At 47.9% G+C, this 18,516-nt stretch overlaps 8 protein-coding genes across 8 annotated transcripts; 5 read left to right on the forward strand and 3 right to left on the reverse strand.

The window, feature by feature from the left end:
* The first annotated feature begins 186 nt into the window (after window positions 1–186).
* On the forward strand, window positions 187–3,394 carry ONS95_006989 (uncharacterized protein). Its single transcript, XM_058500477.1, has 3 exons — window positions 187–677; window positions 799–2,243; window positions 2,294–3,394. Exons 1-3 carry the CDS (start codon window positions 581–583, stop codon window positions 3,098–3,100), a joined length of 2,349 nt encoding a protein of 782 aa, XP_058349293.1. The 5' UTR covers window positions 187–580; the 3' UTR covers window positions 3,101–3,394.
* A 488-nt stretch (window positions 3,395–3,882) lies between these two features.
* On the forward strand, window positions 3,883–5,114 carry ONS95_006990 (uncharacterized protein). Its single transcript, XM_058500478.1, has 3 exons — window positions 3,883–4,315; window positions 4,457–4,541; window positions 4,621–5,114. Exons 1-3 carry the CDS (start codon window positions 4,033–4,035, stop codon window positions 4,883–4,885), a joined length of 633 nt encoding a protein of 210 aa, XP_058349294.1. The 5' UTR covers window positions 3,883–4,032; the 3' UTR covers window positions 4,886–5,114.
* A 922-nt stretch (window positions 5,115–6,036) lies between these two features.
* On the reverse strand, window positions 6,037–7,236 carry ONS95_006991 (uncharacterized protein; the record flags this gene model as incomplete). Its single annotated transcript, XM_058500479.1, has 3 exons — window positions 6,037–6,399; window positions 6,447–6,960; window positions 7,022–7,236. The coding sequence occupies 3 exons, from the start codon at window positions 7,234–7,236 to the stop codon at window positions 6,037–6,039; spliced, it is 1,092 nt and encodes a 363-aa protein (XP_058349295.1).
* A 221-nt stretch (window positions 7,237–7,457) lies between these two features.
* Window positions 7,458–8,991, forward strand: RIB3 (3,4-dihydroxy 2-butanone 4-phosphate synthase). The gene is made up of 2 exons (XM_058500480.1): window positions 7,458–7,956; window positions 8,070–8,991. The coding sequence occupies exons 1-2, from the start codon at window positions 7,896–7,898 to the stop codon at window positions 8,714–8,716; spliced, it is 708 nt and encodes a 235-aa protein (XP_058349296.1). The 5' UTR covers window positions 7,458–7,895; the 3' UTR covers window positions 8,717–8,991.
* A 117-nt stretch (window positions 8,992–9,108) lies between these two features.
* PRX1 (peroxiredoxin 1) lies at window positions 9,109–10,117 on the reverse strand (the record flags this gene model as incomplete). Its single annotated transcript, XM_058500481.1, has 3 exons — window positions 9,109–9,448; window positions 9,532–9,855; window positions 10,092–10,117. 3 exons carry the CDS (start codon window positions 10,115–10,117, stop codon window positions 9,109–9,111), a joined length of 690 nt encoding a protein of 229 aa, XP_058349297.1.
* Window positions 10,118–10,643: 526 nt separating this feature from the next.
* Window positions 10,644–12,852, forward strand: ADE13 (adenylosuccinase ade13; the record flags this gene model as incomplete). The annotated part of the gene is made up of 14 exons (XM_058500482.1): window positions 10,644–10,692; window positions 10,751–10,937; window positions 10,990–11,084; window positions 11,135–11,170; window positions 11,223–11,315; window positions 11,393–11,444; window positions 11,505–11,559; window positions 11,621–11,657; window positions 11,717–11,961; window positions 12,048–12,186; window positions 12,237–12,316; window positions 12,366–12,409; window positions 12,460–12,585; window positions 12,633–12,852. The coding sequence occupies 14 exons, from the start codon at window positions 10,644–10,646 to the stop codon at window positions 12,850–12,852; spliced, it is 1,458 nt and encodes a 485-aa protein (XP_058349298.1).
* A 1,052-nt stretch (window positions 12,853–13,904) lies between these two features.
* ONS95_006995 (uncharacterized protein) lies at window positions 13,905–15,537 on the reverse strand (the record flags this gene model as incomplete). Its single annotated transcript, XM_058500483.1, has 3 exons — window positions 13,905–15,217; window positions 15,286–15,452; window positions 15,500–15,537. 3 exons carry the CDS (start codon window positions 15,535–15,537, stop codon window positions 13,905–13,907), a joined length of 1,518 nt encoding a protein of 505 aa, XP_058349299.1.
* Window positions 15,538–16,718: 1,181 nt separating this feature from the next.
* On the forward strand, window positions 16,719–17,554 carry ONS95_006996 (uncharacterized protein; the record flags this gene model as incomplete). Its single annotated transcript, XM_058500484.1, has 3 exons — window positions 16,719–16,798; window positions 16,901–17,126; window positions 17,267–17,554. The coding sequence occupies 3 exons, from the start codon at window positions 16,719–16,721 to the stop codon at window positions 17,552–17,554; spliced, it is 594 nt and encodes a 197-aa protein (XP_058349300.1).
* Window positions 17,555–18,516: the final 962 nt, after the last annotated feature.

Here is an 18,516-nt window from a genome sequence, read left to right on the forward strand (position 1 = left end):
AGGCCGAACAGTGTCAGTGTTGTCTTTGCGTCAGAGTACCTTGAGTACATGGGGCATACCTACAGCAGTCCAGCCACTAGAACCCCTGACCTGGTGCGACCACATCCTTCACCCCACTTCATATGCTTGATTTACCCGTATATACGTCACATATATATTCCAGGTTTCTAGGTCTGAACTCGTAGACTTAGCCTTAGGTAGTCATAAATCATTCTTAATGTTCAAAAGTATAGTAGATATTTATTCCTCTAGATTTGTCTGGCGTCTACCTACCTACCTATGCCTGTCCTGGTTTGGATCTGTTTCTTGCAACCCCGCCGCACGGACGTCGCATCTACGGCGCAGACTAGAAGCAGGGAACCAGCGGTCTGAAATCGACTGATAGCCACGTCTGTTATCAGGATAACTTCGAATTGGGAAACCTAGGGCCGCCTAATACTGCAAGAGAAAAAGGCATATTGCTCTTGCTTCCATCACCACTCAGGCATCTTGAAGTTCTGAGATCGGTCGGATATTCTTACCGAGGCACAACAAGCAAGGCTGGACAGAACCTGAATCAGGTGAATAGCAGGCCGCCAACATGTCTTTCACACCTTCAGAGAATAGCTCGGCTCTGCCGTTGAGACCAGCTCTCAAGGAAGACCAACCAGCGAGTCCAAAGAGTGGCCCAGCCAAAGGTAAGACATGATGTGATCGTGGGTTGGTCGACTGTTGACGCGTTTTCGATTCACCTACACTTCCCAATCTACTCAGTTTTCTTTGTTTAACAGCTAACACGCAAAAGCTAACCATGCTCAGTTGTCTCAATCGCAGAACCAGGAAGCATTACCCCTCTTTCCGGCTCCGAAGACTCGTCCCGACCAAAACAATTCAGAGCAGGAGTGAGTGAAAGAAGAATGACGGGTCGTCCCAGCATTCCAACGAGCTCCTCAAGGCTCTCGATGCTCAGTCAAAGCAGTGTCGATGAGCCTGTGCCGACCTCAGACGCGTCTTCTCCTGCTCAAGGAAAGCACCACAAATACCATAGCCCCTTACAACATGGCCACCACGAACATCGCCACAACAAACTCCTGTCGCAAGTCGCCGAGTGGCTGCAAGCAGAGAAAGCCAAGAGAGCTGCAAAGAAGGCACACAAGAGAGGAGATGAAGTGGAAGATAATGAAGACAGCCATGTATTTCGATCGCGTACTGCCAGCCAGAGCTCCGATAGTAGCGCCATATCTCTTGAGAAGCTCCAGCAGATCTTAGAAGACAACATGAGTTCTTTCGGACTTGAGACCTTGCCTGCGGCTTCTCCGACGACTGAAGTGCGACGTCCAGGTTATGGTCAGAAAAGACGTTCATCGATAAGGAAGATGTACATTGGAAGTTCGGACACGGAATACCAAGATGGTGATGTTGTGGTGCCTTCGTGCGACGTTGTGTTGGATAATTCCAAAACCATGTCGTACGGTGGAGGGGCATCAGAATCAGCCGTCGAGACGGTTACACTGAGTACAAGTAAGAAGGCCGAGAAGGAGCGGAAGTCATGGTTAAAATTCAAGAATGAGATTGTGCGGCTGGCTCATACGCTCAGGTTGAAGGGTTGGAGACGTGTACCACTCGAACGTGGTGGTGACATTGAAGTCAAGAGACTGAGTGGCGCTCTCACAAATGCAGTGTACGTTGTCTCGCCTCCCAAGGATCTTCCGATCCAGAACTCGAACGGCGAGCCACACATGCCTAAGCCACCCCCAAAGCTACTCCTCCGTATCTACGGACCTCAAGTCGAGCATCTCATCGATCGCGAGAACGAGCTCTCTATCTTACGCCGCCTTGCTCGTAAGAAGATTGGCCCTAGACTTCTGGGGACTTTCACAAATGGACGCTTTGAAGAGTTCTTTAACGCGGAAACACTGACATTTGATGACCTGCGAGTCGAGAGTACAAGTAAGCAAATCGCCAAGCGTATGCGCGAGCTCCATGATGGCATTGATCTCCTTGAGAATGAACGGGAGGAGGGCCCTTTCGTCTGGTTGAACTGGGATAAATGGGTCAACAATTGCGAGAAGGTCATAAGTTACCTTGATAAGGAGATTTTGAGCGGTAAAGAATCAAAGGACGAACTATGGAGATCCAGAGGCTTGGTCTGCGGAGTTGAATGGCCTCAATTCAAAGCTGCCATTGACAAGTATCGCAAATGGCTGGATAGCTACTATGGAAAGGGTGGCGTCAACAGAAGATTGGTCTTTGCTCATAACGATGTAGGTTCAGTCTGTCACAGATCGGTTCTAAGTAGGCTAATCAAATACAGACTCAATATGGAAACATTCTACGCCTTGTTCCTGAGAAGCTATCCGAAGGATCTGCTCCATCGCCACTTCTCCTCCCAGAGAACAGACATAAGCAACTGATCGTTATCGACTTTGAGTATGCGTCGGCGAATACCCCAGGCCTGGAGTTTGCCAACCATTTCACAGAATGGTGCTACAATTATCATGACACTACACGGGCATGGGCTTGTAACACACAGCGCTATCCCACATTAGAGCAGCAAATGACATTCATCCGCTCATACCTCAACCATCGTCCGCAGTTCAACCCAAGGGCTTCCGCTACCCCTAAAATGTACCCGCTCGAAGGCTCTAGTAGAAACAGTATCTCTGATTTTTATCTTGACTCTCGAACCCCAGGCGGCAGCACAGTCGACCTTCAAAGCTCCAACTATGCCGAGGAAGAGGCCAGAAGGGAGCAGGAAACAGAAAGACAAGTCCAGGAGCTGCTCAAGGAGGTGCGAATCTGGCGTGTGGCCAACAGCGCCCAGTGGGTGGCATGGGGAATCGTCCAAGCCGTCGTTCCAGGTCTCGACGACAAAAGCAATGCATCAGATGCTCCCGGAGACGAACCATCTAGCGGATCAACAACCGCCTCGGAGACGCTAGAAATCAAGGACGGCAGCGACAAGGCTGTGGAAGGAGATGAGGAAGAGGAATTCGATTATCTGGCGTACGCACAGGATAGGGCGATGTTCTTCTGGGGAGATGTCATCTCCTTGGGGATTGTTGACAAGGCGGAATTACCAGATGACCTGCTCAAGAAAGTCAAGATTCTAGAGTACTAGATGGTAAAGACTAGTTTTCTTTTCAGGCTGAGAAGGGCCTCGTCTTTCAGCAAGGAAGTAAGTTTTGACACCTTATGAATGATCGACTTGATCTTGGCAATGGCATCGATAATAGATAGCGTTGTAATCAGCGATAGAGGGGATATCTTTGAGAGGAGAGTACCACGGTAGACAATCATGATAAATACCATTTTGATTTTGACAAAACATGATAGTACAAGAAGAACAGATATATTCTAAAGTTGCCCCTTATAGCTCTCGTCCCGGAAAAACTACTGCTTCAGGGGATAGGAGAATTCTTCCCAGATCTGGCTCCTTGTGAGCGTGTAACATAAGAAACACGTTGAATCTGAATCTCAATAGGTTGACCATATATGCGGAAGTCGGGGCTAGATGGCAGAATCTCTTCTCCAAATTGCTCCACAGTGCTCAACTGCAAGGCTCTGGGACTCATTTACTTCTCCTCTTCAACTGAAATACCAGCTTTCTGATATCCACGAGTAAAGAGTGTTATGCGACCTTGACCCCTTCCCTGTCGGAGGCGAGCCGGCGGCTGCTCGGGCACAGGCGTATATATTTTGAACTTATGACACTCTTTTCATTACAGACTTTTGAACCAGACTTGTGCAACACCATGTATATAGACATACCTCTGTTATCTGCTTACTGATACTATACCGACAGTAACCCTATAGATGAGTTCAAGAACTTCACTCAAAGTTAAGTTCGATTGAAAGTCTACCCAGATAAAGATACGGCAAAATCCGCCTTGACTCCACCGACGATCTCACCGCCTCTGTATTAAGTCTAGACTAAAAAGCCACCCTTCCGATTCTTCCCAGAAGCTTCATCTATCACCTCACAGCTCTCCCTTCCACTTCCACGCCCATCTCCCTGCGTCTGGAAAAACACCTCTAATTCCTCAATTCACCATGTCGCTCCTAAACACCACACGCGTCGTCGCACGCACCGCCGTCCGCAGCCCAGTAACCCGCCGCTTCGAATCAACAACCGCCCAGAAGGCCACTGAAGCAGCCAAGGATACAGCTAGCAAGGCCGGCCAGACTGCCGCGGAGTACAAGAGTAAGGCGAGTGAGGGCCTGAGCAGAGTGTCGTCTGCGGCTGGACCTGCGATTTCGGGCGCTGCGAAGGGATTGGGGAATGCGCTGGGGAAGATTGGTGGAAGGACCGGGAGGGTGATTGCGTTTGTTGAGCGTGAGTATTCTTGATCCTGTGCCTGGGTGGAGATTCACCGTACGATTGGAGGGGTTGTAGAAGCTATAAGGAAGCTTCAGATAACTGGACGAGACCCAATTGATAGAAGTAGAGCTTTACTGATGATATGTTTCTCTACAGGTCAAATCCCACCTACAATCTACTACGCTCGCGTTGGACTTGAGCTCTCAAAGTTGGTTTTCAAGGGCCAACAGATGACTCCTCCGTAAGCTTTCTCCATCTCTCCCTCCTTCTCCTGTCTCAGAACCCCCATAGCTAAGAAATATCTCCTCCCTTAAAAACAGACCTGTCTCAACCTTCCAAAACTACTTCCAGCGCCTCCTCAAATCCGTCCGGAACCCCAGTGCGCTCCTTGGCACTGCTGAATCGACCGCCATCCAGGCAGCCGCGAACCCTACTGGCGTCTTACAGTCATTCCGTGATATCAAGAGGGAGCAGGTTGTTGCTAGTGCGGTTATAGGCGCGGAGCTTTTAGGCTTCTTCACTGTCGGGGAGATGATTGGAAGGATGAAGCTTATTGGGTATAGAGGTGAGACTGCGCATCATTAGATGGGCTGTGATTGATGAATAGAGCTATTATGGATGAACTGTCGGTGAGAGAAAGGGAGATTGGGGGAACGAGAGTATGATAGGTAGAGAGATGCTGTTGAGAGAGAGAAAAGTTGCATGGATCGACGGACTGTACCATGTAATACAATGCCCTTTTTTTTCCTTTTATCTGTATCAATCAATACACAAGAGCATAATAGAATGTTTGAGTACATATTAAAGCTGCCCTAACAAGTTGAACACTACTTTTTTATATATGGAGCTAGTCAAGCTCTGAAGTCTAGAATCACATATTACTGAATAATGACCAGGTATTCTTGAAACTTCTCTTGCTTGAATCTGTCCTAATCTGTCCTATTTAAGTCAGTCTAAAGTCCAAACTGACTTGAGTTGACAATCCACAATCACGCAAGGGTCTATTGTTGTCTTTAAATCAACTACAGCTTTACCGCAGGGTAGTAGTTTCCGATCCCACTGTTAGAGCATAGCAGGTAGAGAGCGCCGTTGACAAGGCTTGCAGCTCGTACGGCTATTCCATCGGCACTGCCAGATAGAGAGATATACTTCCCTGACGATAGTAGAGGTATTGCACTGTGGAAGCGCTGGAAGATGCCGTGGCCATCTAGTTACTGTCTCAGGACAAGAGTACCTTGGAGGGACCTACCGAGCCAGTAGAGTACGCTTGTAGAGTGCTAGAGGAAGCTAACGAGGTCAAGGTCAAGAGAGGCAGAGTCTATATGTAGTGCTATCAAACGATCTAGGTATGTCGTCCTGAGGGAGATTGATATGCTTCTGTACAAATGTATGTAGGAGGAACAGCGAACATTCGTTTGTCGTTAAGAAGGAATAGCAGGGATATCACTTGTTGAGATGTAAAGTATATTGAAATCGTTACTGTTTTTGGGGGGAGCAGAGCCCTGACTCTCTATCTACTGCCTATGAGAGTAGACGGTTGACGGTTTCAACAGAAAGTATTCGAGGTCTTTGTGAGTCAAAAGGACAACGAATTGATACCAATTTAGAGCCGAAAGATAGTGCTTTCAAAGGCCCGGCACTTATGCAAGGAGGTCTGTAGAGCTCAAGAAACGAAGCTGTCCTTGTAGCAGGTTCTATAATGAAGCTCAGTATCTAGCTACAGTGTGAAAAGTGCGCTAAGAGAAGAAGAACGTGTTGCCATTAAGATCTCGCTTGACTTCCTTCTGGTAGTCCTTTTCGGGATCGAACTCCTGCCACACGCTAGCAGGGAAGATATGCTTGTTTCTTTCATACCAGCGACGATCTACCACTTTGGTGATAGTTTGGTCATCGTTGAATCCTTCAAGTTCTGAGTTATCAATAGCCTCTGGCGCTAATTTGCTCCTCGTTGATAGCGTTGAGAGGGGATTATAGTTCTCTGCTTCAGTGGTCTCAGGTGTTGTAGAGATGTTCTTTCGGGGTTCGGAAGAATAGTCAAAGAGGAGCATGCCGTTTGGTCCTTTGGTGTGATTTATAATGAAGTAGTAGAAGTCGTAATGCTACTTTTGTCAGCAAATACTCTACACGCAGTGTTAAAAGGACTTACATGTGGGATGATGAGGCTGCCTCGAACCAACATTAAGTCGTCCACTCCGATCTTCGCCCATTCTCTCCTACTGTTGACTTTCTCACCAACTCCTAGCTCTGCTCCAACTTTCCTACTACGGTCCAAGAAGACCCAGATGAAGTCTCCTTTCTTGATCCTGCACACCCCTCCAGGAATATTTGTGCCGTCATAGAAGACGAATGGGATGGCGATCTCGGTCTGCTTTACAGCTTCTTGGAGTACCATGAATTCCTTCTTCAAACTCTCTCGAGCTTGCGCCTCTTTTAATAGGGTTCCCTTTGTCAAAGCCTTTGGCACAATACCAACGGAAGCATTAACACCCATCTTCTTCTTCACTATCCCTTCGCTCGGTGTCCCTGACCTCGGCGATGCTGTGTTCGACACATCTGCATCTGTCCCCTCGCCATCTTCCCCGTCATCTCCAAACGACAACTTCGGTGTCCCTGCTTTGCGCTTCTTCTTTTTTAAAGGAGGTTGGCTAGGTGTTAATGCACTGTGCTATAGTTATTAGCTGTGTTTCTTCCATTGAAGCCTAATATGTCTGTAGAGCTTACCCATCACTTGTAGGAGTAGGCTGTCCGCTTATGACGCCTAGTATCGCATCTTGAACATCGCGCTCTTTCTGCTCGATTGCCTCGGCGCGTCGTTTGCGATAATCAGAAAGGTTGACCAGGCCGACTGTCTGTGTACTGAGGAGATCTTCTGCTGTCTTCGTCTGCGACGTGAAGCGCGGAATGGGGGTGGAAGTGCCCGATGGGGGATTAGACATGGTTCGTAATATGTTGAGGTTCACAGGTGCGAAGTATGGATATGGACTTTACTGTACGAAGTAGCCCCACGGCCCCTCACCTAGCTGCCTACCTAGGAACCTGAGGGCCGCAGAGGCCTAGAGCACCAACATCCCACCGGAGCCGAAGCAGGCCAGACGCAAGACCCTGCGTTGTAAATTTATCATCATCCATGCCCTGGAAGTACGAATACCGAGACCGAGGACCTCCGTAAGGTACTGAAGGTAAGCCGCATGCATGCCAGCCCGCCGGCATCCGCGCACTCATCTGCTGCTAGATCCGACTCCCATTATTCCCATTCCCCATGCTGCTGCACGACGTTTTTCCTATTTTCTTATTCTCTCCTCTCTCTCACTCTCACTCTCAAATGCACAGTTTTCGCACTTCTAGCTAGGTAGCCTGGTGGATATTTCGTGTTCCCTGGTATTTTCGTACACTCCAGCTGTGCTACCTGCCGAGATATCTCCCTGCAAGCTTGACTTTGGTTTTCGCCCTGCACCCGGGATCGCTCGTTCTAAGCGGGGTACTACTGTATTCCGTACCTTACCTACCAGCTACCCTCTGCTCCAGCAACTTTTCTCGAAAGGCACAGCATAGACGATCAACACTCTCAGAGAGCTGACACCAAGACTCAGCAAATATGCCTTCCTCGGCAATCGCACAGCAGTTCGATAGTATAGAGGATACTATCGAAGCGTACAGTACGTCCATTGTCTCATTTCTCGCGCATCCTTAGTATCTGGGCTGTCTACTCTACATAACACAACACAACACACCATACTACACCCACTAACTCTCCCTCTTTCCTAAACAGAAAACGGCGAATTCATAGTCGTCCTCGACGACCTCTCCCGCGAGAACGAAGGCGACCTCATTATCGCCGCTCAAGACGTCACCCCCGAAAAGATGGCCTTCATGATCCGCTACACCTCGGGTCTAATCTGCGCACCCATGGCCCCCTCCCTAACAACGCGCCTCGACCTCCCGCAGATGGTATCCCAGAGCGAGAGCGAGGACCCGAACCGCACGGCGTACACGGTCTCCGTGGATGCCAAGAGCGCGCTCACAACGACGGGCATCAGCGCGCATGACCGCGCGTTGACCTGTAGGACGCTGGCGAGTGGGGAGGCGACGAGGGACAGCTTTAGGAGGCCTGGGCATGTGTTTCCGTTGAGGGCGAAGGAGGGGGGTGTGAGGGAGAGGACGGGTCATACGGAAGCGGCGGTGGAGTTTTGTAGGTTGGCGGGGAAGAGGCTCGTGGGTGCGATTTGTGAGTTGGTAGAGGATGGGGAGGAGGTGGAGGGGAGGGCGTGGAGAAAGGAGCCTGAGATGATGAGGAGAGATGGGTGTTTGGCGTTTGGGAAGAGGTGGGGGTTGAGGGTTTGTACTATTGAGGATCTAGTGGAGTATGTAGAGAGGAAAGAAGGGAAGTTAGTGAAGAAGGTTACGAATAGTTATTAGGAAGCGTTAAGAGGGAATTGCAAAAAGAATAAGGGTTTACACTTCGCACTCTTATCAGGTACAGATTTTCTATCTATCTATTTCAATCGAGTTTCTCTATCCTACTTGTACTACAGTCCGAAGACATGTTTATTGTGCTCGGTCTTGACTCACGCACTTGTGATATCGTAAACATTCTACAAGGAACTCTATGATTCAGATAAAAACAATATGCATCATTAGAGACGCTAGGACTCTGTAAAGGAGAAGGTGTATTGCAAAGTTTTGTTTCATTTTGTTGTATTTATTTATTCCGGGTATTCAGGAATTTCCTCCCTCCCAATATCTCATGCCGCTGAAAATTGCAAATTCGTTCTATTCAACTATCCTTAATCCCTAGCTATATCAAGCATTCATGCAGCAGAAGTCTTCTCCTTAGGAAGAGGAGTGAATCTGAGGTATGGCTTGACGATACGGAAGTCAGGGAAGAGAGTCTTAGCCTCCTCGTTCTTGACGCTAGGGTGGACGATAACGTCGTCTCCTGGGACCCAATTGATAGGGGTGGTGATACGGTGCTTATCGCCAGTCTGGAGGGAGTCGACAACGCGGAGGACCTCAGCCGTGTTACGGCCGGTGGAGGCAGGGTAGGAGAGGATGAGGCGGATGGTCTTTTTAGGGTCGATGATGAAGACGGAGCGAATAGTGAACGCAATGCCCTTAGAGTCAACGTTGGTGGTATCTTGGTGGTCAAGCCTGCAAGAAATTTGTCAGTTTTAACTGTCGGGATTTGCATTTTCACCAGGGGTTTGATATGGTACCAGGTAGGGGGCGCTTACATATCGTAGAGGTATGCGACCTGGCGTTGCTTGTCACCGATGATTGGGAAGCTCAACTTGCTACCAGAGATCTCGTCGATATCCTTGATCCATCCTCCGTGCGACTCGATAGTGTTGGCAGACAGACCAATCAACTTGACGCCGCGCTTCGTGAACTCAGGCTCGAGCTTTGCAAAGGCGCCGAGCTCGGTAGTGCAGACGGGGGTGTAGTCTTCGGGGTGGGAGAAGAGAACAACCCACTTGTCGCCGATGAATTCGTGGAAGTCGATAGGACCTTGAGTGGTCTCGGCTTGGAAGTTGGGGGCAATAGAACCAAGTCGGAGACTAGGAGTGAAGTTAGTTATTATACAGAGCAGACTTAAAAAGCTCTCAATTCTCCATTTGTAAATAGAGGCGTCACCAGCTCTTCTATACAGCGTGAGGCTTCTGGTATATGCTTCCCTTCTGTACTGTAGCTATAACAAGGAGTAATCGAGGGGCAAAATATGATTTCCAATCATTGGGTGGTGGGGTAACAATTCAGTGGTCGGGTAACAAGCCTGAGATCATGAAGTACTTACGGAGCAGCTCTTGAATCAGTAGCCATCTTGAAGGTATTTGTTTGTAAAGTTTGAGGTTACAGGTTGTGATTGACTTGAGGGGAAAGGAAGAGGTCGAGTTGATGTTACGGAGAGGTGGTACGATCTGACGACGATCGAGGAGCGTCCCTTTTAAAGAATAAGGTATCACATCCACAGCCTTGTAATCACGCAATATTTCCCAGAAGGCGCTAATGCCGGAAGAGGCCTAGCATGGAGGGGTCAACGAATGGGAGCAGATCGCAATTCTGCCCCATTATTGGATGCTGTACCGCTGTACCAGTGTACTACTTAGGTATGCGAGGTATGATACCTCCGCCTCCGCCCCCGACTCTCGGCGGGGACTGAATCTGAGAAACCCCTCTCACCGCCCTAGATTAGCCCAACTTCGTTAGCGTGGCTCGCTAACATCCCACTTCAGGTGGCAGAAAAGTTGCCCAAGCCAAGACCACCTTATGGAATCGAGCTTCTGTTCTCCTCATGTACTCAAGAACTGGAAACTTATCAGCTCACTACGAATAGAAAACAATCAAAATGTCGGGCAATGACACATATCAGACACCGCTGGCTTCGCGCTATGCAAGTAAGTCTATGGCTCTACAATTCTGCATTTTCTCTTCCAAGTTTTGACAATGTCATAGGCTCTGAGATGAAAACTCTTTTCTCAGCCCGTACTAGATCATCGACTTGGAGACAGCTCTGGGTTTGGCTGGCTGAGGCAGAGAGAGAGCTTGGTTTGCCAATTTCCGAGGAAGCTATCGCGCAGATGAAGGCAAATGTGACATTCACTGATAATGATTTCATTGTGGCTGCTGAGGAGGAGAAGAAGTGAGTGATTTTGGTGGCTTTGGGACAGACCAAAGATACTAACATGGGACAGGCGTCGACATGATGTTATGGCTCATGTTCATGCTTTTGGTCTGGTTGCACCAGCTGCTGCTGGGATTATTCACTGGGGGGCTACGTCCTGCTATGGTTGGTTAATGACTAGAGTTGCGTTAGGGATAAGCTAATTGTGGTCCTAGTTACTGACAATGCCGATTTAATTTTCTTGAGAAATGGTAAGTTGCATAAATTCAAGAAATATACAAGCATATTAAACTGGGACCACAGGATTGGATATCATATTACCAAAGCTTGCCGTTGTTGTGAACAGACTGGCGAAATTTGCTGTCGAGTGGAAGGATGAAGCTACTTTAGGTTACAGTAAGTTGCGATCGTGGGAGATTTGTCTTTTGGGACAATTCGAAACGGGACTACCAGACTAACCCATTTTTCTCAAGCCCATGGCCAGCCAGCACAGCTCATTACAGTCGGTCGTCGAGCTTGTCAGTGGTATGTCTTAAGGCTAGCGCATTTTGAACGAAAAAGTAGCGAATCTAACATTTGATCTAGGATTCAGGATTTATTGATGGATCTTGAAGACATTGAGCGAGTCCGTAAGGATCTCGTAAGTACAACTACTAAACATGTGGCGAATAGCCAGGACACAACTGACAGTAGAAATTCAGCGCTTCCGTGGTGCACAAGGAACAACTGGAACACAAGGTAAGCCTAAACCTGTTACTGCTCATAAACCAATATTATTAATAATGACATTTTGATAGCCTCATTCATGGAAATTTTCCAAGGCGACGGTACCAAGATTGACAAGTTGAACGAGATTCTCTGCCAGAAGGCTGGCTTCCCTAATTGCTATGCAATTTCCACCCAAACATATTCAAGAAAGGTCGACTTAAGAGTCATAAATGCTTTGTCAGCTCTAGGCGCTACTGCTATTCGCATCACTACTGATATCCGCCATCTTGCTGCTGAGAAGACGTTAGAGGAGCCATTTGAGAAGGATCAAATAGTAGGTTCAAGAGATAATTAAAGGCGGACCTCTGCTTTCTTAGTCACTATTTAGACATCACATGATATGAAACTGACTCCGAACAGGGTTCTTCTGCGATGGCATACAAGCGTAACCCTATGAGGTCAGAGCGAATTGCCTCTCTTGGACGTTACTTGTCACACGTCAATTCCCCTGTCTCGGATACATATTCGTCGCAATGGTACGAGCGGTCTCTCGATGATAGTAAGTATATCTAAAGGTTTCTGTAAGATTACTATAGACTGACTTGAAAGGTGCAATTCGTCGTATCACCTTACCAGAGGCATTCTTAGCTGCTGACGCAGTTCTGATGACTCTGGATAACGTTGCTAATGTGAGTATTCTTCACCGATCCTTTTGTAGAGGAGGACTGACTATATTAGGGCCTTGTCGTGTACCCTGCGGTCATCCGAAGCCGAGTTATGGCGTAAGTGACTCTCGCAATGCCTCATATTCTTCAGGACTAACAACAACCAGTGAGCTCCCATTCATGGCCACCGAGAATATCATCATGAAGCTCGTCTCTAAGGGTGGCAATCGCCAGGAAGCTCATGAGGAGATCCGAGTTCTCAGTCATCAAGCTAGTGCTGTCGTCAAGATCGAGTCAGTACCTATTCCTACTTACTTTTTAATCTAACATTTAACTCTAGGGGCAAACCCAACGACCTCATTGAGCGCATCAAAGCTAATCCTTTCTTCGACTCTATCAAAAATGAAATCGACGAGATGCTCGACCCCAAGAACTTCATTGGTCGCTCTGCAGAGCAATGTGTTCGCTACTGCCAGGACACCGATGGAGAGGTACAGACTGCTCTTAAACCATATGAGAAGTACATTGGTACAAGCAAAGCTGCTGAGTTGAGTGTTTAGGTGTGGAGTTTAGCATAAACATGTAAATATCTATGTCTAGCTTTCTAGGGATAGTCTTTACGTTTTACCCGGTCTGGGAAGTGCAGCTGTGAGATCTGTTTGTGATATGTTATGAGTTCTCTCAAGCATTCCATGTTTGTACAAAGATAGGGAGATCTGAGAGGCCGACTAAACACATCGATATTGTTTGATGTGAATAGATGAATGGAATGAAATTTCTCTCTAGTGACCAAATCCAGGGATAGCAACCCTACAGCGTAACAGAGATTACAAGTCGGGATAATGACTTGTCTAATTTGTACAATAAGGAAGACGAACGAGGTGATCCGAAATAAGCTTAACTACTCAACTCCCCTATCCCCTAGCTCGCTCAATAATCGAGCCCAAGCAAGAAGTCAATCGAACCAAGGGAGAGTGTTGGCATCGTACAAGTAAACAAATAACAAGTGCATATCAATATACGTCAAAGTTCAAGTGTTCAATTCAAAGGTGCTCAAAAGGGTGTATTGCAAAGAGTGTCTAAGGGCCAGAATATATCCGAATAGCCCCCGGTTCGCCTCCGAAAGTGGTCCGACACCCTGATTAGGATTGCCTGTCGCCTTGAATAGGTCTGCGGACCAACAGGAAGCTTTATCAGTGCCCTGGGACGAGGAGGGGGAAGGCCGGATTAGTTGTGAGGTGGCTAATAAGGGAGTTGCCCTGTCGGCTATAGACCTGAAGCTCAAGGCCTTTATATAGATCAGAGACTTCTAAACTTTCCATGTAGATTTAAGGGTTGTGAAGAGATAGAGAAATAATAGAGAGGTATCTAGAGTGTATACCGAAAATGCAGCTAGGCTAAAAGATCTTCATAATAAGAGTGTAACTAAGGAAATCGATCGCTCTTATTACACTTACACCCGGCCCTGCCCTACCTGCGTCTGTCGCTCTCCATCTCATTGAAAAACACCCTCTTCCTTCATTTCAATTCACGACCGATCACCTGTCTGCCCTATGAACCCCACAAAAGAGACCTAGAATAAGGTCAAGAGAGTAAATAAGCCCCTGCTCTCCTAACCAATCTTCTTCTCAATCTTTTTAAACATGCTCCCCAACCCCTTCTCCAACTGGCCCGCCCTCTTCTCTAGATTCCCCCTCGGCGGCTTCGCCTCCTTTTTCGGCTTATAGGCCTCATTCTCCGTCGGTCGGTACACCTGCTGATGGATACTGTAGTCCGTCATCAGCGGCTTCGTGTTACCGCTGTTGCTGTACTGGTGTTGCGAGAAGCCGCCCGGGGGAGCGACGTGTGGCTGCGGTGGAGGAGGTCCGCTTATGCCGGGGGAGAGAGGGTTCGGTCCTGGGGAGTAGATTCCCGGCGTGGAGAGGGAGGGTGAGAGGCCTGGGGAGAGAGGGTATGCGGCGTATTGGGTGACGGGGATGTTAGCTTGTTGTTGGGGGTGTTGTTGTGGCTGCTGATGTTGCTGTTGCTGTTGGTATGCCGGTGGAGGGGGAGCTGAAACTGGAGGGGAGACAACTTGTGGTTGTTGCGCGTAAGGACTTGATCCTGTAGGTGCAGTCGGGGGCGGCGCAAACGAGTTCTGGAAGTGTTGCGCATATGGCGATTGGACATTCTGTGGCGACTGGTTCGGATACTGGGCTGGTGGTTGGACTGACGCGGGAGGAGCGCTAGCTGGTGGAGGAGGATGGGAGAAATAGCTTTGTTGCTGTTGCTGCTGGATACGCTGTTGAGGTGGCCCGGAGAATCCTTGTTGTCCATACGGCGGTGCGCCGAATATTTGCTCTCGGTCAGAGGCAGCAGCTGCTACAAGCGGATTCGCAGCTCCGTCTTCAGGCGGTGGTGTTTTCTCCCTATGTCTGATAGCTTCTGGCGCAGCTGGAGCGGCGGGATTGTAAGCCAGCGGCGCGAAACTCGAAGCTTCTTGACTCTGAGGCGTAGCTGATATTGGAGGTCCAGGAAATGACGGAGCACCCCCAGCGCTGGAAGTAGTCGTTCTCGAATCTCGCGTCCGACCTTGTTGATACGAAGGATCCGTGATAGCTACATTCTCGAGCTTCTGGACCACAGGACTCATGTCCTCTGGGTGAGGAGGCGGTGTGATCGGTTCATCCTGAACAGTGATCTGATGTTGGGGTAAGACCCTCCTGATCCCATTCATTAATAGCACGGCATCCTCTTTTGTCCAGAAATATATGTCCAGCGTGTGGAGCTTGTACATGTACTTGTTCTCATTGTGGGGATCGAAAGTTGGCAGATGCCAGTCTTGGCCATCGATAGGTGAGTTGCGCTGGTTTGGAGTTCCATCTACAGTTAAGGTGACGAGTGTAGAGTGCTTGTAGGAGTATTGCACATGGGCGGCATCGAGATCTAGTGTGCTCTATCAGTCCCTAATTCCTTCCGAGGTCACATTTGTAGATGTTACAGGGTGTACGTACGACCAGTAAAAGCATCTTGCTCCGCCGTCCCGGCATTATTCGCAATTTCTATGCGCGCCCTCCTCTGCGACGCATTCTCGAATAGGTAGACGTACGAGCCCTTATCGAAGCGATGATGCGGCGGTTTAGCGCCCGGCGGACCGTAGTAGTAATGGATATCTGCGAATCTGCTCCTGATCAGACAGAGAACTTGCTTCAGAACAAAGGGACTCACAGTGTCGCAGCCAGATCTTCTCCCGGTCGTGCTGCCATAGCTGTGTCGAACAACTTACGCCATGCGCAAACAATTCTCTCACACTTGGTGGAGGAGGGGTCTCAACGACAAAGAAACAGAATTAATAGAGAAGGAAGTTGGCTGGCTGGCTCAGCGGATTATTGTACCTTGCCTACTTATAATTGGCGGGGTTAAATAATATGCAGCTTGCCTTGCGTTCCATTGCCTTACAGTATGTGCTTGTAGCCCGGCGGCAAGGAAGCGAATCATGTTGCTGCAAGGTAGATGTTTTCCACAGCTTCAATTTATAGGATTATGGCCTCGGCTTCTTTGGTAATAGGGGCTCACCACGCATAGGTAACGAACATACCCTCATCTTCGTCTGTTAGCTTATCTTCTGGCTTTATTCACAAGGGTGTCATCTAGGTATGCAACCCTCTAGCACGCGCGGCCTTTTTCTGTTGGTGTTCTGTGGAAACCTTCCTTTACTTTGACTTTATTCGCTAAGCACGTGCTAGCACTAGTACTTATATCTCAGGTCGTCTCACAAGAGCAATTCCTCTCACCCTAAGACCGGCAATAACCCACGCACAATAAGCAACTTGCCAGCTAGCATTTTAGCGCTTTCAGTGAAACAGATGGAGACACGGTGTTTGAGGAGTGCTCAAGAGCTTGATTCTTCTTGTGTTAGAGCGCTGGCATTGCGTTATGGGGCAGGCAAGCCAGCTAATGACTAAGCAGGCCTCACTCGAACCTAGCCTGCCAACAAAATGACAAGTGGAATGATGCTTCGCCTCCTTAAAGTGACAGCGAGACAACACAATGAAAACTCACATGCATAATGCAGCTGGCTCAAGTACGACATAGTGTTCAGTCGTTAAGAATGCAAAATAATACAGTCGTTAAGCTACCCCACTACTTTCAAACCTTCTAACTAAAACTGTATTTAAATTCCATATCTAGTTTAGGTACACTTAAGACTCAAAGTCTAGCCTAGTCTAAGATTAAATCTCTTCTGGCTAAAAGCTCTCCTTGACACTCTTCAGAGGGCAGGAAATTAGCTCACTAGGTTCTTGGTGGGGGATATCAGGGGAGGGGCTTATCTTATCTCCACGTGAACGACTTGCTTTTTACCTACCTAGTACAAGCAGCCTAGCTTAGGGTCTTTAAAACGACGGCATGCATTCTTCCAGCACTGAAGGTAAGAATAAAATAATGAATGATGGCGGATCTCGAGACGCCTGAAGTATCGATATTGCTACTTGGAGATGCTGAGACTGGGAAATCAACATTTTTGTCGTATGTATTGGCATTCTTCCCTTATCGTCTCTATGATGTCCTTGTACATTCCGATATCGTTGGCAGTATGCCTATTGCAAAGCTTACCAAGTGATCATATAGGCGGATAAGTAAAGGCTCCGTAGCTCACGATAAGAAGGGCCCCATTTCTCTCCTCCGAGATGGTGACCAGCCCTTCGTCTTCGACATCACCTTTTTCAACCGTCCTTACCGATTTGAGTTCTATGATACATCTAGTCCTGAGAACTGGACTCTGCTGCATCCAGATGTTATAGTTCTATGTTATGATATATCTTCACGTCTATCTCTTATCCATGCTCAAAGATTTGTAAGTCCTTCTTCACTTATCTGCTTTCATACTCCCCAAGCCTTGCTAGTCTAAACTGTACATGGCTGGGTAACCACGCCCTCTTTTCTCGTCTATCGTTTTCATTTAGACCAAAGGTTCTAGACTGACAATAATTACAGTGGATACAAGAAATTAAACGCATCTTCACTTTCCAAAAGGAGCTTCCGATCCTTTTCCTCGGTCTCAAACGTGACCTACGCAGCGAAGATGACCCGAATGGCATCATCTACCCACAGGAAGCGTACCGTATTGCCCAGGAGATGAGATGCGACCGGTACCTGGAGTGTAGTGCTATGACAGGTGAGCTAGTTCATGAAGTCTTTGAGGATATTTGCAGGACAGCTGCAATGAGTGGGAAGAAGGAAGGCACAGGAGGCTTGAGTGAGGGCGGATGTGAGATTATGTGATAGGGTCCAGATCCTATGTTATTAAGGCATCTATTCGAATTGCAAGGAGAATAGGTGTTGTGGACTGGCTGGTCGTCCGCTTATTGGGATCTTGTGGCAAATGTTCCCCGGCTGTAAAGGGATGGGTAGAGCTAGTGGTTCGGGGAGATGTATTAGCTTGAGGCGAATTGTGTTTTTACTTTAACATGCGAATTAAGAGCGGGTATCTGGCTCAGATATATATCTATATTATGTACTAAGGAGTGTATTATAACGCAGATCAGAGACATGTGATTTCTTTTATTACGTGCTTTAATTTCTAAGCACTGAGAAGGCAACCTTCCTAAATAAAACGTAATAAAAGAAACTTTGTTTCAAAATAAGCGTTAGAGACAATTAAAAGAGTATAGATCTAAAGAGCTTCCAAGCAACGATGCACAATCTGCACGTTTCATACATTGATGTCTATTTTTTGCATCGCCCTTTTGCAACTCTGAGCGGAACATTCGCAGCCTGGGAGGTCATGGAGGAGAATTTTAGACGCAAAGGCGCGAGATGCCTTGGTGTCTCTCAGGTCGGGCTGGAAACGCTCATGACTCTCGTCCAGCGAGCGGATATCCCCCCAGCTGTAGTACAGAACTACTGTTGCGAAGAGAATGCGTATGATAAACCGGTCGGGGCTTGTTGCAGAGATCATAAAATTGCTTATCAGGCGTTTGGTCTGCTGGGGGAAATTTCGAGTCAAGATAGGAAAGGTGCTTCTGCTGTTGAACCAGGACTTCTGTTGGCCACTCTCTTATAGTCCACAGTTTACAGTCCATAGGAGATAGTAGAGAGATGTTTCAGATACTTGATGGTTCAAAGAATCTAGCGCACATGGCGGAGAATTTGGAAGCTGTCCAAAAGTTATGCGCTGGAGAAAAGATTGCGGGGGAAGCGAACCTGCAGAACTTCGATCTCTGACAAGATTTTCCTTTTAGTCT

The sequence above is a fragment of the Cadophora gregata genome (assembly GCF_030347475.1).
Source record: "Cadophora gregata isolate MNR1 chromosome Unknown scaffold_19, whole genome shotgun sequence".
NCBI classification, from domain to species: domain Eukaryota; kingdom Fungi; phylum Ascomycota; class Leotiomycetes; order Helotiales; family Ploettnerulaceae; genus Cadophora; species Cadophora gregata.